Source organism: Juglans microcarpa x Juglans regia, chromosome 1D (assembly GCF_004785595.1).
Source record: "Juglans microcarpa x Juglans regia isolate MS1-56 chromosome 1D, Jm3101_v1.0, whole genome shotgun sequence".
Classification (NCBI taxonomy): domain Eukaryota; kingdom Viridiplantae; phylum Streptophyta; class Magnoliopsida; order Fagales; family Juglandaceae; genus Juglans; species Juglans microcarpa x Juglans regia.
The window spans coordinates 22144923-22164454 of NC_054594.1; the positions used below are offsets into that span (position 1 = coordinate 22144923).

A 19532-nucleotide genomic window follows, 5' to 3' on the forward strand; every position below is an offset into this window, starting at 1 on the left:
TAAAAAGAGAAGAAATATCCATTGATGTTATTATTCAGGTTTCTTCACAGCAGATGATGTCCTGATAATGTACTGATTGAAAGTAAAAACATTATTCAGTCGACTTAAAGTTGGACTGATCATATTCCACAAGATTCATTCAAATTACTCAAGTCCATATATCTGAAGTGCAGTCACCGCCGGGATATCTCATCTCGTGGGCTAGTGAAGGACCATCAGGTTCAGCTGCAAAATCCACGTAAAATTCGGGATTTATTGCCAGGCCACCTTTCTCCGTGTTGACATCAATCTGTAACATATGCGATCCTTTCTCCACAAGTTCAGGATAAAATTGACGATCCCATGTGCTAAAGAGCGAGTTGGTGACATAGAGCCGTTTCCCATCTAGACTCAACTGGATCATTTGAGGTCCTCCTCTCAGCCGATGTCCCTGAAAGGAAAAATACAATGAAGATAATACGGTGAGTTAAGGATTCTAATGCAGCAAAAAAAAAAATAAATAACAAATGCAGCAAAATCTACTGTCAGAGTAATGACTGAGAGAACAGTTCGAATAAAAATGCACCTCAACCTTATAATTCATAATGACACTCACTTATGCAATCATAAGACATTAGACGGTATAATTCACAAACAGTTAGTTCAATTTTTTGTGGCGTAACAGTAAAATGTAATCTAGTTCAACCAGGCATATGACTCTATGGGATAAAGGTAGCTCAAGTGACGAATGAAGCAAATCATATATACCGTCTACCCAATCACGCACATGGTTCAAACACATTCAAGGTATTAATTGTCTGGGTGTCTCGGTCACTATATGTTCAACGTTGTTAGTCACCAAATAATGAATATATTAGTAAACCGATAGATTGAAGTTTGGTTACAAAATCATAACGTCAACCAGAAACAGAAAGAACCAGACAGATTATCAAATACATCTCTGCATGAAATACTTCTAGTGCCGGAAATTTCCAAGGGCAATCTAACATTCTCATTCGCATGATTGCAAACCAAGACTATGGTTGAGTTGAAGAAGTTGCAATGAAAGCAACCAATCAATTATCAATTAGATAGCAATGAGCTCGCTCAGAAAGAGTTCTAACAATAGAATTGAGATTGTACAAACCTTGATCTCCGGAACGTCAGACTGCCATGTTTTACCATCTTCAAACTCAGCCACTACAGGGCTGCCCTTTTGTAAGAGTCCCCCAACCCATACTTGTCCTGTCAATATAGGTTTCTTTGGTCCTCAATGTTATACTGCCTCACGTCCCCATGAAGCCAGTTCACAAAGTACAGAAAGCGATCATCAAGAGAGATCAGAAAATCAGTAATAAGCCCCGGCATTTCTGGAAGAATCCAGTTTTGAACCTTCAGTGGCTTCACTGATATTGCAACCTGCAAACATTAATCAGGGTACCCAATGTCATGATGCCCCTAAAAAAAGACAATACAGAGCAAAAATAAAGATGAATCTCCACACATGGGCATAATACTTTATAGAAACATAGATATCTTATGTGCATACCTCATGGCTCCATGAGCCATCTTCGGTCTTGAAAAATCGCACCATGTTACTAGTCAAGGCACACCCAACATACCCTGTATCTTTTGAAGGATCATGCAAGAACCTTAACTGCAAAATGAGTTAGATTGACAGAAAATAGGTCTGGAATCATACAATTTTGATGGTAACAGAACTAACATAAAACTAAATTAACAAAAATAACATTGGCCATATTCTATAGAGGAGACGATGCTGTAGATTGTCTACATACCTCCAAAGGTATGAGCCCTGTATTGCCAAGATCCAATGTTTGTCTCAGTTCACCCCCAGGCCAGCTGTACACATACAGATGCCTCCCATACAAGCCATCAGAAACATGTTGAAGGTTGAAACCTTTTATGAAAGCAGCAGGGGCACCCCATGATGAGCTAATCATTGTGTTGTGCCGTGGTTGGTACCAGAAATCATAGCCAAACAGCGGAGAATGCCCAGGTTTCTCCCACCTGATAGATGCCAAGGGAGGTAAGGGTTATATTAGAATCAAATCTGCCAAAAACATGTTACATTTACATTGCCACCAATTAAATATGTTATTGAACCACCGCCTTGTCAATGGATTCTCTTCATAAAGGTTCCTAGTGGTATCTGTGAATCATCGATGTTGTCTTACATCTCAACAGATAGTTTACATTAATTAATTTATGGACTCGAACCAAAACGGATTTGTAGATTAGACGCAAGGGCTAGCATCCTTAATTTTTTGATTATGAGTTCAACAAAAGATAACACTACCTTCCTTTAACATTGAATTCAGAGTCAAGGAGAAGAAAGCCATTCCCTGCAGCATTTCCATCTTTATCTCCAAGGCATGAAACCATTATGTCTCCAGAAGCAAGGCAATGGGATGTGTGCGGATAAGCTAAACCAGTCTTCTGAATGATATCTTCAGGCTCAACAACTTTATGCAATGCTGGAGCTTTTGGATTGGTTTTGGTGTCAATCACATATATGCGACCTGATCTGAAAATACTAGCAGTCAGAACTTTGGGATCATGTCATTAGGCCTCTTGTGGTAATGAAGTTATTCTAAAATGCTTCCATGGCTTCTTAAGGCACGGATCCATTGGAGATACAAGAAAAAAGTCCCATAAGAAGAAATCGAAACTTAAGACCATAGAATTTCATACTCGTGTTCCTTTTGTGATGATAATCCAAAACATAAAATGCAACCACATATTGCATCTCTAGAGTCTAAACAATGTGAAAATGTGCCAGAAGAAGAGGGTGAATAACTCTTAAACTTGAGCCATAATTTTCAAGTCCACATATATTGTGAAGTTCAAGAAGGTGATACTATTTGTGCAATAAAGAAAATTTTACGTACCAATATTAGATTATTAAATAAAGATGCCAACGCACAATTACTGCACGCACATTATCATATTAAGCAATATAAGTAAGACATCATGCAAAAGTGAACTACAAGAACCGGATCAAAGCTAAGCATGAGACGATACATGTGATTAAAATACTGCCTAGCTGCTTGACTATGGCTAAATCTCAGAATTAAATGAAGCAATTAACATGCACACCCACATTTATAGATACATACATCTTTCCAAACTTAACCATGACTTTCCAGGGAGAAAGGGCCTTCAGACTGATTGAGCAGCATTTCAAAACATTACAGTTCATAAATTTGAGTAATGTTTTACTAATATGAACCGGATATGCATTCCGATACCAAATTTTCAGAATCAATTTAATAAGAATTAGCCAGCAGCTGGACTGGTAGTTTACCAGTATTATGACAGATTTTTTTTTTTTTTTTTTTTTTTGCCCACATTCTTTCTCTACCATTTTCTGTTGGCCAAATTGTCTGCTCCTTTTATATTCATCAGTAAATTTCATTTCTTAACCAAATAATAGACGGGCATACACACATTTACGTAATACTTCTAATATATATCTATGCATATCGATATGTTTGTGCATGAAAAGAGTCATTGACCCAAGATAAAATTTAGCTTCTTACACCAGTGAAGGTAGGATCAGAAAACGTCGATCTGCTGATGGATCTCCATGGCAAGAACTGCATGCATTCCACCCTGAATGATGTAGCTCATCACCTACATAAGGCACGGGCAACCTGTTGATAACTTTTGAATAAGTAGGAGAGCTTGGATCTAAATCAACCGTGGCCAGGTAATCCGGCTTCTCTCTTCCCGTTCCTGTATACACATTGAACCATTGAATTTTAAACTTGTTACTATATGTCAAACTAAGACAAGTAATTCCAAATGACTCTAGAACTGGCAAATAAATAGTCTACAGAAAGAATAAGGACACCAATCAATCGGGGCTAGTATCGGCCACAACTCATTTTAAATAATAAAATTGCAGATTACCTAAATCCTCTTACACATAAACTACAAAGATTCACTAATTTGCCAACAGACTTTCAGAAGTTGAAGAACCAGAAAACTAAAAAACAAAGAGAAGGAGAAGTCAAAGTTTTGAATCTCAACAGGAAACCTGATTTTATTTTCTTCTATATCAATAAAATGAAACAATTAAAAAGGATAAATACATAAGAAATGAAATTGATGTGACAACAAAAAGCATTTTATAAGAGGATTTGACCCTTCCAACGCGAAAGAAGCGTGCACCTGCCATCAAAATCTTATAAGGCCACAAAAGATGATTGTTTAAAGGGAGAATTATCCACCATTTAATGCATTTGTCATCTTCATAACAGAGTGAAAACTTGGAGGCAAATCAGAGGATGACGCCATAGAAATACAAATGGCTAAGATACTAAAATCATGAAGATACAAAAGAAGGTTTTACTCTGGTCATCCGTCCAAATGATAATAAGATAGATTTCTTGGATTATAAGAAGCAAAGAAGCAGGAAAGCTTCAAATTAACAGTTTGGGTTCATCTTGTTAAGGTTCAAGCCATTTCAGCAGCAGAGTCCTCTTCAACAACAACAGCTGCAGGAGTTCAAAGTTCAAATGCTGTTGGACGATCACACTGCACTCTTATCTTCTCACGCTGCTTATCGTCTTATATTCTTATATTTCAATTTGTCATCTTTCTTTCTTCTTCTTCTTCTTCCTTTCCTTTTGTTATGAGCAAATATTACAGGAATAAAGAAAAGAAGTACATACTACGGTGGCTTAAAAACAAAATTCGGATCAAGGAGTTGGGGTAGGATGGAATGAATGGGAATGCTTCCAGTCAGGGAAGCAGCCCATCTGGCTATGTTGTGAGCAGTAAAGTTGGACTAAGTGATCACCCTCTTACAGCCGATAGAGAAATAATTAACAGAGAAAACTAATTCGAAAACGATGGTATCATCTCAAAGCATTTACTTATCAAAAACAAAATCATCTCAAAATAGGAGACCTGAATGATTGAATCGAACCAAGAGAGCAATAAGTAAACTAACTTCCATGCCAGTAACAGTTGAAAGGTTCTACAAGTGAGAGTTGATTAAATCATACAATTTTGTTGTGAAAGCTCCAAGATATAGAAAACGAAAATATGGTACACAAATTGGATTTAAGCTTTTAAATTAAGCAAATACTATTACTCCTTCACTTCAAACAAAAAAAAAAAAAAAAAACACAGAAAAAGAAGAACGTGTTCGGGTGAGAACCTCCCGTCAGCCACATAGTCAAAATCAATCAAATTAAGAAGAGAAAGAAGATGAAGGTGAAGTACCAGTGTAAACGCACGTGACATAGATCAGAGTTTCTCTGGGACCAGACATGGCCTCCACCGGGGTGGCGTACCCAGGCCCTGCATGGCAACAAGCGCTCACGCCCGCATCCTTCTCCCCCAGCACTCCATGATCCAACACCGCCACATCCGTCGCCATATTTCTCTCTTTCCTTCTCTCCTCTTTCCCCGTGTGCGTGTGTCAGAAATGAAGCAAGCAGAGTTTTATAGAGTTTAGGAGCAAAGAAGAGGAAGAAGTGTAGCCGATGACACTGATGGAGCTGAAACATGTAACTGACAGTTATGTCCTGGGCTTGCCTGTCAACACCATATTTGCTTTCCTTCTGATTTGTTCGTACGTGGCTACCTTTTTTGTCCCGGTGGGGTGGGTGTTTCTGGAATTTTGCCTTTTTCTGATTTAGATATCTTATCCCTCTTTATTGTAGAGTGTGCTACGTTTTATCCATCAATTTGTATGTCTTTGTGGGCCAAACTTCAATTTGGACAGCTTATTAAGAAAGTATTTTTTAATAATTTTATTTTTACTTTTTAAAGTATTTTTTAATAATATTTTAAATTTATTTTATTTTTTAAAATTATTTAAAAATATAAAAAAACTATATAAAAAATAACTTTAAAAAAATACACATAAAAAAAGTACATGTTAAGCCCAGCGGGGCCTGTAGCATGATCCAAAATAAATTTTTTAGTCCCTCAAATCTCATCAAAGAAAAAATATACTCATAATCTTTTTTATCATCGTCATTTCATCATCTTATGATATAATATTAAATAATAGGTTCATAAGTAAAATATAATAAATAATTTTCAATCATTTAATATCACATCATGAAATGATAAGACGATGAGAAGAAAAGAGATTATTTAAATTATCAAATTATTCTTTTAAGTTACAATTTACTAGATCTAACTATAAAAAAATTAAATGAAAATATAACTAGAGAATAAATACCAATCATGTTTCAAATTAAAAAATAAAAAATAAATGACAACTTTAGGCCAAAGTTAAACAATGAAAGATTTGACAGATATATCATAATAAAAAAATAATTTATACAATCTTATATTAAAAATAATTTATACAATCTTCATGGCTGTAATGGTTTGTAGTTGTTTTGGAGGGCAAGAGAATAATTTTATAATTATTTTATGCAAAAAAAGTAATAAGAATGATTGGTATCCTATCTTTTTTGATAAAAAAAAAATAAAAAATAAAAAAATAAAAATAAAACGTATTCTATATTTTATTAATCAGCAATTGAGGTGAGGATTGCCTCCAGATTTTATATGTATAATACAATACCTGAAATTTTATATGTACCCCGAGATAATAAAATATGTATCGAAATAGTCCATTCCAATCTCTCGTTAAAAGCTAACGATTAATATTGTCAAGCTTGGTTGACATTTAGTGCTGATTATGCCGCATTGCAACTAAATATTTTTTAAGTTCTGTAATGTACAGTTATTTTTTTTTATATTTTTATATATTACATTGATGTGATTGGTTAAAATAGTTATTTTATAATAAAAAATAGCACAACTAATTACATTAATAAAATGTGTAAGAAATACGTAAAAATGACTACACATAGAATTTTTGTATTTTATAATATCGTAATCCTCTATTTTCTGTTTAGAAAATGCTACTTAACCCTCTCAATGTTACGTTCAAAGTTACTGCTTGAATATTTTTATTTTATTTTATTTTACTTTACTTAGAGATTATTAATAAAGTTGTATATTCTTTTAATGATTTGTTAATAATTAAGGATATTAAAAATATATTTACAAAAAAAAAGATTAAAAAAAAACAAATTACACCACCCATTTTGTTTTCTTTACTTTTTGCTATTTAAAAAAAAAAAAAAACAAAATACAAGTTGGGATGCAATGATGCATGCCGAAATTATTATGAGATATATAAGCTATAATTATATTTATATAAATTATAAAAAGAGACATGAAACAAAACGTTCTATCCAATGCGGCTGGTGGCCCTTGCCATGGTGGCTTCCATATCTCTCATTATTTTTTATAAACTTTCTGATTTTATTGTCCCCAAAGGTATTTGTTGTTCTTTGGACTTCGCCATTGTTTATGGGATTTCAGCCGATTTGTGTGTATGGGTCTGAAAGATTTGTAATTCTTTGGATTTTGCCGTTGTTTTTTGTTTTTTGGTATTTCAGCCGATTTGTATGAATGTGTTTGAGCTGGAGTTAGGTGCTTGTCGCTGGCACGTCATATATAATAAGTTCACAATATTTTATGTGTAAAGGAATTGAGTTTACTTTCGTAGAGTAAGAGGAAGTTAGTTTGTAAAACCTTGTATGTTAGCACAGCCTCATGTTTTTACAGTTTATCTCAACTCATGTCATTTAATCTAATCATTATAATTTTTTCAAATTTTTACATAAAATATAATAAAAAATTCAACTTTTTAAAATCTCAATTCAACTTTTTCAAATCACAAAACAAAAATAATATTAAAAAATATATTCTAACAATATTTTATTCAATTTTCAACTTTCATCTCAACTCATCTTAAAAAACAAACGAGGCCTACACTCAAATTGGGGATGGCAATACATTTTCATGAGTCGTGTTCGTGTCGTATCAGGTCATAGACATCCAACTATATGGATTAATCCGACTAAACCTGTCAAGTTAAACGAGTTAGACTTTCAAACCCTAACACAACCTATTTAAATAACAAATCATGTCGTGTCAGCCGTTTGACCCGTTTAAAAAATAATTAGAAATAGATCGACACGACACGACTCATTTCAACATGTTTCATGTAAATGACTTGAACTAACCAGCATAACTCATTTAACCTGATTAATATAATTTCACATAATAATTAAAATTTATATTTATTAGTATCCACTATCTAAAAAACACAATAAGATTACCTATTAACAAAAAAAATATCAATATTTTTCAGATTTTAACCTATAATAAAATCAATATGACAAATACAACAATAACAAATATGAGCATAGGTTCAAAATTACAATACCAATAATAAAAACATAAGCATATTTAGAAATATCAATATTACAATTCAACAATAAGATAATTGTAATTTTGAAATAAAATTTAAATGAGTTATTGCAGATTAATTTCGGATTAAGTGGATTAACCCGTTATTGACCTACTTATTAATCGGGTTTTAACAGATCAACCTGTTTTGACCATAATCCATTTATATCAAACTCTAACCCACTAATTTTGTATCGTATTCATATTGGATTCACGGATTATGTCACATATTACATCACTGCTCGAAATTAGTCCAAGGACCAAATTGGTCATACCTGTTCTTGGATAGTTCATGAAAAGACGACAATCTGCATTAGCATGCGATTCATGATTGGAACTGTTTATGCCTGACACAATCTGATTATGAATGTGTTTTCAATAGCCTTGACATTTCACAGAATGAACAATTAATACAACGCACTTAAAATACGCACCTGACTGGGGAATTTAAGCATCCCCCAAAGTCAAACATTGAATCTATTTTAAGTCAAATGCAGAAACTTGAAGAAGCACGGGAAGATTCCAACCCAGAGCCACATAATCACCAAAAATCATTGCATGAACAGTTCCCATTCTTAAAATGATGATATCTATTGGCATCTCGGACAACAATTTCCCTCTTCATAATGGTACTTGTGAATTTCAAAACTGTGTGGCAATCTCCACAAATGCGAAGATTTTTTACTACCCGAATAACTGTCCCGGAAACAGCCCTAAGCAACCCGTAAGCCACAGCTAACCTCTCACTATGCCAAAATAGTTGTCTTTCCTTTTCTTGCTGTTCCATGTCATGTAAAACAGAAGTAGTATCAGGAACATAACCTCTTTTCCTCATCTCTGCATCCAACTCCTTGAGAAAAGCAAAAATCTCATCCTTCATAGGATGAGAGGTCTCCCCAGCATAAAACACTTGGTTTTCCTTCCCAAATTCAATGTAGCTATATCCCGGTTGCTTTTTAACTTCCATCACCATCATCAACTTTCTCACCTTTGACACCTTTTCCCACATTGCAGCACTAGCATAAATATTAGATAACAGTATATATGTTGATGGATCTTCTGGCTCTAAACTTAATAAATGATCAGCAACCCTAATTCCCATTTTGATATTATTATGATGCTTGCAGGCACTAAGTAAAGCCGCCCAAGTAGGTTCATCAGGCTTAAATGGCATCTCACTGATTAATTTCTCAGCCTCATCAAGGTGCCCAGACCGACTAAGAAGATCCAAGAAGCATGTGTAGTGCTGCAGAGAAGGACTAATTCCATAATCCTCACTCATGGATTTGAATAGTTGACGGCCTTTACCAACTAACCCAACATGGCTACAACCATAAATCAATGCAACAAAGGTCACTTCATTTGGTTTTACACTTGCTGAAATCATCTCCTTATATAAAGTCAACGCCTCCTCTGCCTGCCCATGCTGCGCCACCCCAACAATTATCGAAGTCCAAGAAACGACATCTCTTCGTTGCATCCATCCAAAAATATCCTTTGCAGCCAGAATATCACTACATTTGGCATACATATCCAAAAGTGCATTACTTATAAATATACAAGACTCATAACCAAGAGCAATAACTAGGCCATGAATCTGCTTACCAAGCTCCAACACTGTTAGATTAGCGCTAGCACCAACGATGCTAGAAAGAACTAATGGATCAACTATATCAATCTCTTCTCTTCGCATTTCAATAAACAAATAAAATGCATCAGTCGCATTCCCACTCTGTACCAACCCAGCAATCAAAGCCGTCCAAGAAAACAAATTCCTGGGTGGTACACTCTTGAACAGCCCAATAGCATCCGATTTCCTCCCACTTCGGGCATACCCGGAAATCATGGCAGTACAAGAAACTGAATTCTTCGAAGAAATTGAATCAAAAACTGCACGCGCACTGTCGGGTAATCCACATTTTGCATACATATCAACCAACGATGACTTGACAACATCATCATCCCAAAACGGCGATAACACAAAGCGGGCATGCACCTGTTTACCCTGCCAGAGAGCACACAATCTAGAACATGCCTTTACGAGGCTTGCAAGCACAAAATGGTCAGGTTCTAAGCCATCATGCTTGAGCATGGTGGGGAACATGGAGAGAGTTAAGTGAGGGAGATTGGCGAGATTGTAAGCAGTGAGGATTGAGGCCCAAGAGACACGATCTCTGTGGGGCATTTCGTCGAACACGCGATTGGCATCTGGAACGAGACCACATTTGCCATACACGTCTACGAGGGTGTTGGGCAGAGGACCACATTGGTCTAGACCAGTTTTGAAGATTTGAGCATGGAGGGTTTTGGCAGTCAGTGGACTCTGGCGCCTGACGCAAAGCTGAAGCTGCTGGAGATAGTAGGAGATAAGCATTCATTAGCGCCTTTGGGCCTTATTTTGTTGGGACGCTGTCTTATGTCTGATCGGCAAAGCTGGTGGGAGTCTCAGTTGTAATGAAGGACCAATTACCTCTAGAGTTTAAACTATTTGCTAGCAACACCGTAACCTAGCCAAACCGTAAGCCTGTTTTGATGTTAAGAATCTCATATTATTTATAAATAATAGTAAATTATTTATGACTAATAATGAATTATTTATGAATAGTAATAAAGTAATTTAAAAAAATAATAATTGTGTTCTTAAACAAAACGTGTGCAGCGTGCTATTGATAATTTTAGGATGACCTAAATTCAGGCATTTTGTCGTTTAGGGTGCAACTTTGTGACCATGTATAATTAGTTCTTTTTAAACATTTTATGTACTGTATATTATACAATTAATATTTGCGCTCCACACTTGATATATCTACTTATATATTAAGTGCGAATGCTTGAGGAACATGTTTTCGTCTAACATTTTCTCTTTTCATTTTACCCTCACTTTTATCCTAAATTTGCGTTCTGCCCAGTTGTACTCCCGACAGCCCCTCTCCCACCCGAAATAGCTTCCCTCTCTCATGGATTCACCCTCCTCAACCCCGTGCCGCCGTGCGGCACTAGCGTCGTCACCGACCACCACGGTAGCTCCCCCTCACGCCGGCGAGCACCATCCCACCGAACCCAGCCCCTAACGGCAATCCCCTGTCCCCCATGCGAGGCCCTCTCTCCTCTTGGGTTCCTCACTTCACACGGCCGTGGAGCCGCCGTCGTCAGCCTCCAACTCCACCGAGCACCACCACGAGTCTCCTCTGACCTCCCCCTTCCTCCTCCCCTTGACTCGTAGCTCCTCTGTAGGCCACGCATGAAACCCATGGGTTTCTTCCCCTAGCGCCGTCGTCAGCCGTTCCCAAGGCCACCGTACCACCACCAGAAGCTCCTCCTCCTCCCACCGACGACCTCCCCCAACCACCCCCATGCCCAGCCAAGCCACCCAGCCCCTCCACGCTCTCTCACGAGTGTCCTCCACCTCCCAGCCAGATCCAAAGCGATTTTTTTTTTTTTAATTTGATCTATTACTTTATGAAAAATGCTAAACTCACTGAATGTGGGTTTCGAATTTCTATTCCAATTTATTTTTTATTTTTTACTTAGTGATTAAAGAAATATTTTTAGTAATGTCGTGAATTTTTTCATTTTCAAAAAAGTATTTAAGAATATAAAAAAATGAATAAAAAAATAAAAAAAGATTAAAAACTTTTTTCTACCTTTCTCAGTTGGCTCTCGAGTTACATCCCTCGGGATGCACCACTACTCTTATTTTATTGGATTCATTTTTTTTGTTACTCCATTTTATCGAATGGTGAGTCCAATACCTAGAGCTATTGGAATCATTTTCATTTTTTCTTTTTTATTTTTTAAAAAAAGAAGAAATATTTGCTCCAAATCTTATATTCTTCACTTTGATTTAATTCAACCTAAACATGCATACCCACATTAATTATATCTTGCACTTAATTCATTTCAATGCATATTAGAAACCATTGTGATTTTTCTTTTTCTTTTTTCTTAAAAGAAATAAAAGAAAAGAAAAGAAAAAAAAGAATATTAATATCTTTTAATTGTATTCAATGATTCATAATTTCATTTAATAGAAGTGAAAAATCCCACCAGTTAACTTAAAAAACATCTTAAGAAGTTAAGGAAAAGTATTTTCAAATGATTTATAAATATATATATATATATTTTAAATAATAAATTTAACTTATTATATAAATTTATTTTTTAAAAAAATTCAACATGGTTGTCTTACTTCTCAGGAGCTATCATTTCTACGGCATAATCCTACCTACTTTAAGCAATTATGTATTGCAAAAAATAAAAAAATCATACCAAATAATACAATAAAAACCCTAAAATAAATTTGACATATTAAAATATCTGATTAAAGTCTGTAGAAATAATGAAATGTTATTTCTAATTTTTCAGCACGCAGACATTGAAGAGAGAGGGAGGGACAAAAAAAATCAGTAATAATTCATTTTTTTATTGAATTATCTGATTTTCGAGTGATAGCGACAATTTTTTTTTAGCAGTGAGCAGGATACTGATAATTAATAAATTTATTTGTATAAGTAAATAAAAAATAAAATACGTAAGATTCAGGAGGGAGTTGAGCTTTGATATAAAAGAGATAACTCTCAGGACGACCCGCATTTGAAATTTACGATACACAATGAGCCACCGATGCATGCAGTCAATCTCAAGAGACGCCGGAGGCTTCCCATAGCCCAGATCGGCAACATCTCCTTCACCTTGAAATTCCACTACATGTCTCGTGCAAATTGTAATAAAGCAACTGGATATGACTACAAAGAAAAAATTGTGCGCTATAATTGCAAAAATATGAGCATCTTATAGCCATGGTAAATCATTTTATCTCATCATTTTAAATGATCATTCCTTACATGATAAATATAACATAGTAATTGTTAAAATTATGCAATTACCAATATTCTCATTAATTTTAGCTGACGAGTTTATCTAAAAGTAGAGGAAGAGACTGGATGTATATCGGTTGTTATCTTTGGACTGATAGTAAAATAAATATTGAATTGTACAACTCTGGATCTTTTCGAACAAACAGGAGAGGTAGAATGTTTAATGCATTATGTCTTTATATTTTTTTCATTATTACAGGAACACCTACCATATTTAGCAAATATTGCAAGTACAGTTTCAGAAAATGAATAGATTATGTACTTGCGCACAAAAATGAATCAACATGAACAACTGCGCTAGAATAAACTCAACGTATTCTCTATCCATCCTATAAATCAAACTACGTCAAAACCACACAAAATCTCTTCTTCTTAAACTTCTCACTGTTGTAATTATATATGAAAATAATTAAGACACTAAATTGTATGTAAAGTCTATACTTTTTTATTCACTTTATATGTTTTGTTCAATTTTTGTTAAATTTTTTTTTTCACATTCTTATTTACTATTTTGTTTTTTTTTAATTTTTTCTTTATATTTATCAAGTGGGCATACGTGCAGCGCACGTTGCCCTTGCTAGTGTGTGTGTGTGTGTATATATATATATATATATTAAACAAACATGTATCTATATTCAATCAAGAAATATCTATTACACCTTTATCCTGTAAAATCAGGCTATAGAGACCCTCAGGGCCATCTTTCATCTAAACAATTTTTTCATCTACATCTAAAGTAAACTTAGCTAAAAAATCAGCATCCTTGTTTGCTTCTCTATACATATGATTGTCTCGTTTGTTTTTTTAAATGAGATGAGATGAGTTGAGATGAAAGTTGAAAGTCAAATAAAATATTGTTAGAATATATTTTTTAATATTATTTTTATTTTGGGATTTGAAAAAGTTGAATTGTTTAGTATATTCTGTGTAAAAATTTAAAAAAGTTGTAATGATTAGATGAAATAAGATGAGTTAAGATGAACTGTGAGGCACAGTCCAATGAGGTCTGTTCTTTAGCATTCCTCTTTTATCTTCTATGATCTGGCCTTCCCATTCCCAATTATCATCTTGTCTATTTACAGCCTTTACCACACTCAAAGCATCCCCTTCGAACTCAGCTCTGCCCACCTGCACTTCTTCACATAGCTTTAGAACTTTCACCAAGCTAATCTCTAATAACAACCCCTGCTCCCATCTTCTTGTTCTTTATAACAAAGACAACATCCCAATTAACTTTTGAAACACCATCTCTAGGCTTACTCCATCTCACCAACTCTCTACTGTTGTGGTTACTCACTGGACCTCCAACACAGTTAGCTTCCTTAAATTTTGCAAGAGTCGACATAGCTTGTTTGAAGATGGTATCAGGATTAGTGAATTGCTTTTCAAAGATAAATCTATTTCTTCTCAACCATAAGTTCTTCAAAATTGTAGCAGCTAGTTCTAACTCCTCTTCACTCAATCTATGTGCATCTTCCTCCATACACTCCCAAAATTCACTTCCTCTGAGGACCTTTTCTGCACTGGACTACTACCTTTTGCCCAGATAGCCACAGCTGCAGCACAACTCCAAAGCACATGACAGATGGTTTCCTCCTCTTGGTTGTAAATTGGATATTGGGATTTTTCTACCACCTTTCTCCTAAACAAATTTCTTCTAGTTGGCAGACAGTTATTGAGAGCTTTCCATATCAACATCTTTATCACCCTTGAGACTTTTAATCTCCAAATATTACACCACCCTTCATTTCCATTAACTGCATTAGATGATTTCCTTGTATTTGCTTTCTTCTCTGCATTTCAAAGTGGTATGCAGATTTTACACTGAAAATCCCACTTCTTGAAGGTGCCCATATATGCTTACCAGGCCAACCTGTTTTACTAACAAGCAAACCACAAATAATCCCAACTTCTTCCTCATTGAAAACCTCCTTGACTACTTCCTCCTTCCACACTCATTTACTCTCATCAATTAACTTTTCCTCCCTATCTTCAACTCAGAATTTTTTTTAAAGGAGATTGAACTTTATAAAGGATGGTTTTGGTATCCACCTGTCACCCCAGATTTTTATACTCTTACCATTGCCCACCCTCCACACTAGGCCCTCCTTTAGCAATTCTACTACTCCCCACATACTCCTCTAAATTAATGATGGACCTTTACCCAGTTTTGCTTCCAACACACTGGACTGCTTATAATACTTGTCATGTAGGACCCTTGCTGCTATGGACTCAGGATTTGTCAACACCCTCCAGCACTGCTTAACTAGAAGAGCTTTGTTGAAGCTCTCTAGCTCTTTGAATCCTAAACCCCCACACTTCTTTGAAGCCCCCATCCTGTCCCAACTCATCCACCTTATTTTCTTGTCATTCTCTTTAAAGCTCCACCAAAACTTGGCCATCTCAGCTACCAATTCCTTACAAAGTTTTTAGGAAGTGCAAAGACACTCATATAATGTTGGTATCGACTGGATCACAGCTTTCAACAAGACCTCTTTCCCAGCAGGAGATACAAAATGATTCATCCATATGTTTATCCTTAACCACACCTTATATTTTATTCTTGTAAAAGTGTTATACTTGGACCTACAAACCATTGCAGGTAATCCCAAATATTTTTCAAAACTGTTCTGCACTCTAGCTCCCAAATCATTCATAATGCTTCCCCATTCTCCCTTCCATTCGAGCTAAACATTATAGTGGTTTTTTGTTTATTAAGGCACTGCCATGACGCTTTTTCATACAATTGTAGGATGCTTCTAATTTTCAACCATTCCTCCCAGCTTACCCTCCCGAAAATGATGCAGTCATCTGCAAAGAGGGGATATGTAAGCTTTACACCTCCTCTTGCCACTGTCACACCTCTTATCACCTATTTCTTTTCTGCCTCATTTATTAGATTACTAAATCCCTCAACACATAATAGAAAAAGGTAGGGAGAAAGAGGATCTCCCTGCCCTGCCTTAGACCTCTAATCACTTCCCCAGACTGTCCATTTACCAAAACAACATATGAAATTGTAGTGATGCAAGCCATAATCAATTTGATCCATCTACTACCAAAACTCAGCTTCACCATAACTACTTCTAGGTAGGGCCACTCAACTCTGTCATAGGCTTTAGAAATGTCTAGCTTCACAGCATGGATCCCATTTTACCTTTAAGTCTTGTTTTCATGCAATGTAGAGCCTCATAAGCTGCTACTATATTATCAATTATCAGTCTACTCGGGATGAAGCACTTTGGTTTGGTTCTGTGAAACCACCTCATTTAGTACCTTTTTCAATCTTTTTGCCAAGGTTTTAGCAATAAGATGGTGTGATTTCTTGCACAAGCTTATTGGCCTAAAATCTCCAACTTTTTTTGGGTCAGTTAGCTTTGGAATCAAAGCTATATATGTGAAGTTCAATGAGGCTTCCATCTTCCCACCATTCAAAAAATACAAAGTTGTCTCACTAATATCTCCACCTATAATTCTCCAAAAACTCTGATAAAACATGCATTGTAACCATCTGGTCCAGTGGATTTATGAGGGCCTATCTCTTTCAAAGCTGCCTCCACTTCCTCCCTGCTAAAACTCTTCTCCAGTTCCACTTCATAACACTTGTGACTTTTGTACCAATAGAGCTGATACACTTCTCAATAGCTTCTTTAGAAGGGGATTCAAAACTGTATACCTCAACAAAGTGCATACTGAAAGCATCAACAATCTCTTCCTCTTCCACCCTCACATTTGATTGGGCATCCATCATCGAGAGTATTTAATTCTTCCTCTTCCTTTGGTTGGCACAAGTATGGAAGAATTTTGTATTCTTATCTCTCTGGATATACCAATTTCTTTTTGTACTCTGCCTCCAACTAATGTCTTCTTGCTCCAACAACTTCCCCACTTCTTTTTTAAGAATTTTTAATTATGTTGTCACATGAGACCCTTCCACCTCTTGTAGCTCTCTTATCTTATGTGACAGCTGCCAATATTTGCTCCCATCTCCCTATCCTTCCTTTTAAAACTATTTACTAATTCTCCACGCATCTGCTTAATAGATTCTGAATTTCCTTGAGAGGTTCATGTGTCAGCTGCTTCCTTGCCCAAACTTCTTTCGCCATCAACTCACATTCCTTTTCCTTTGACCAGCTTGAGACAAACTTTCTTTTCCTCTTCCCTTTACTTTCTTTTTTAGTAGTCATTAGAATAGGTTTATGGTCATAACTCCTTACAACAAGTCCTTCCACAACTGTTGTTTGGAACCTCTCACTCCATTCTTTATTTGCAACATACCTGTCAATCCTCTCCTTTGTGAAAGTATGATCATCATGACCAATGCTCCATGTAAAAGAATTCCTTACACAACCCATATCAAACAGGTTATTTGCTTCAAGTGCCTCACGAAACATCATCATTTGACCCCAGGTCTCAACTGGCCCCCTCTTTTTTCACTTTGAGCCAATATTTTATTAAAGTCCCTTGCAACACAACAAGTCATTCCCTCCATAGGTTTGAGTCTGGACAATAGCTCCTAAGAATACCTCCTCCTAGCTGCCTCAGGGTGCCCATAAAAACTAGTGAACATCTATTCTTTTGCACTGCCATCATTCACTTTTGCATTAATATGCCACTATGAAAAGTTGACAACCTCCACTCCAATACTACCCTCCCAAAATATGGCCAGACCACCTCTTCTCCCAAGTGGATCAACCACAAAATAACCCTCCATCCCCAACTTTTTCTTTAAACTCTCCACCCTTCTAGCTTTCACCTTGGTTTCCATCAGAAAAACCAAAATGGGCTTCTTATCCTTAACCACAAGGCTAAGGTCTTAAACTGTTCGAGGGTTTCCAAGCTCTCGGCAATTCCAACATAAGGCAATCATTGTCAAGCAGCCTCCACCATGACATCTTCCATCACATCCTCCACTACAACCGCTCCTCTTTATTTTCTTTTTTCCCTTCCCTCCATGTTCCCCATCTCCTCTATACTAATTGCATTTCTTTTCAAAGACATACTAGAAACTTGGGACTCACCAGAAGCTTTCGTTCCACGTGCCCTCCTCTTCCAGCTACTGGTTTTTCCTTTCTTTGCTTCATCACCTTTCTACAAACTCCCTGAGGAAATCTCACTAGTGCTGATTGGTGAGATTGCTTCCTTTGAAACTTCCTGCAAACTTCCTTTGATTGGTACTAGAATACCAACTGCTTTTTTCTCTTTTCTACCCTCCCCATCTTTCATTTTCCTTGCTTTTCTTGGGCCACTAAGTCATGCTTTTTTCCACTTCTACTGCACTTCCCCCCCTTCCTTGCTCCCTTTCACCCTTTCCTTCACCCCCACCACCAAGTATCCCTCTATATCATCTCCTCCATTTACCTCCCGTTCAACAGTAGTGGACTTCCATTCCTTCCCTGAGAATTTTGCTTGCCTATCAATTCTACCACGATTGCCTGCTGGAGCCCTCAGCCAAGACCCAACTGCCTTGATCCTCCATCTCTCTATAGGCCCCACTAGATCTCCACCTGAGCAACCCTGTTTGGGGTGCATTATACAACCACAACAAAAAAAAATTATGGTGATTTTTCATATTTGAAGAGGATCCAAATCTGCTTCCCTTCATAGTTGACAGTCCTTCCTCGAGCTAAAGTTTTTGTTAAGTCACATTCCTCCTTCATCCTTAGGAATCGACCCCAAGCCAACTCATCCTCCTGTCCCTCCACTTCCAATACTCTCCCAATTGACTTATTAATTCTCCAGTTCTACAACTAATCCTTCCCAAGGGTAAGTTATACATCTAGATCCAGAAGCATTCCTTTGAGAAATCAAGCAAGTGAGCCAGTGTACTTCCATCGAACACCTTTAGAGCAAAAAGATAACTGTCAAACAGCCATGGGCAGCCGGCTAAAACTCATCTTTGTCTCCCTAGTTTGCAAATGTCACCACAAAGCAATTCACTTCAATATCAGTAAACTCCATGCTCTCGTTTACATGTCAGATTTTCTCCATCGTCTTCTTCATCACCTTTTTCCCAATGGCTCAATCAGAATAGATCCTTCCTACCAACTTCTTTCTCATTTCCTTCGTAATTCATCCATGTTTCCCAACTCCACTTCAATTGAGTTTACTTCTTCTTCATTCAATCTCAAACACTCCCACTCCACCTCTATCTCCTCTATCATCGACCACTCCAGCCACCGTAATGGCTGACCCCACCTTCCCTTTATTCCCTGGAGAATAACAAAAGACTAACTAACTTCTTCTCTATCGCCTCCTGGAGACGAGAGAGAGACTTTTAAAATTTAAATTTTCACACTTGATATTTGGACTAAAATGTTATCCACTTTCAATTATTAAACTTTGGAATAAGATTAC

General features: G+C 36.4%; 3 protein-coding genes across 3 annotated transcripts; all 3 read right to left on the reverse strand.

Moving 5' to 3' along the window:
- On the reverse strand, positions 1-5628 carry LOC121264641 (selenium-binding protein 2-like). Its single transcript, XM_041167917.1, is given in 8 exon segments — positions 1-430; positions 1127-1248; positions 1251-1398; positions 1529-1636; positions 1779-2010; positions 2300-2527; positions 3543-3738; positions 5236-5628. Coding segments are annotated over 8 exon segments (1473 nt in total). The 5' UTR covers positions 5393-5628; the 3' UTR covers positions 1-148.
- A 3028-nt stretch (positions 5629-8656) lies between these two features.
- Positions 8657-10808, reverse strand: LOC121264632 (pentatricopeptide repeat-containing protein At4g14050, mitochondrial). The gene has a single exon (XM_041167905.1). It carries the CDS (start codon positions 10670-10672, stop codon positions 8840-8842), a length of 1833 nt encoding a protein of 610 aa, XP_041023839.1. The 5' UTR covers positions 10673-10808; the 3' UTR covers positions 8657-8839.
- Positions 10809-17191: 6383 nt separating this feature from the next.
- Positions 17192-17575, reverse strand: LOC121241185. The gene has a single exon (XM_041138888.1). It carries the CDS (start codon positions 17573-17575, stop codon positions 17192-17194), a length of 384 nt encoding a protein of 127 aa, XP_040994822.1.
- Between the last annotated feature and the right edge of the window lie 1957 nt (positions 17576-19532).

What these genes read in the sequence shown, in the direction of transcription:
- LOC121241185 (XM_041138888.1), bottom strand. Translation starts at nt 17,575, where the DNA reads ATGATGATGTTTCGTGAGGCACTTGAAGCAAATAACCTGTTTGATATG.
- LOC121264632 (XM_041167905.1), bottom strand. Translation starts at nt 10,672, where the DNA reads ATGCTTATCTCCTACTATCTCCAGCAGCTTCAGCTTTGCGTCAGGCGC.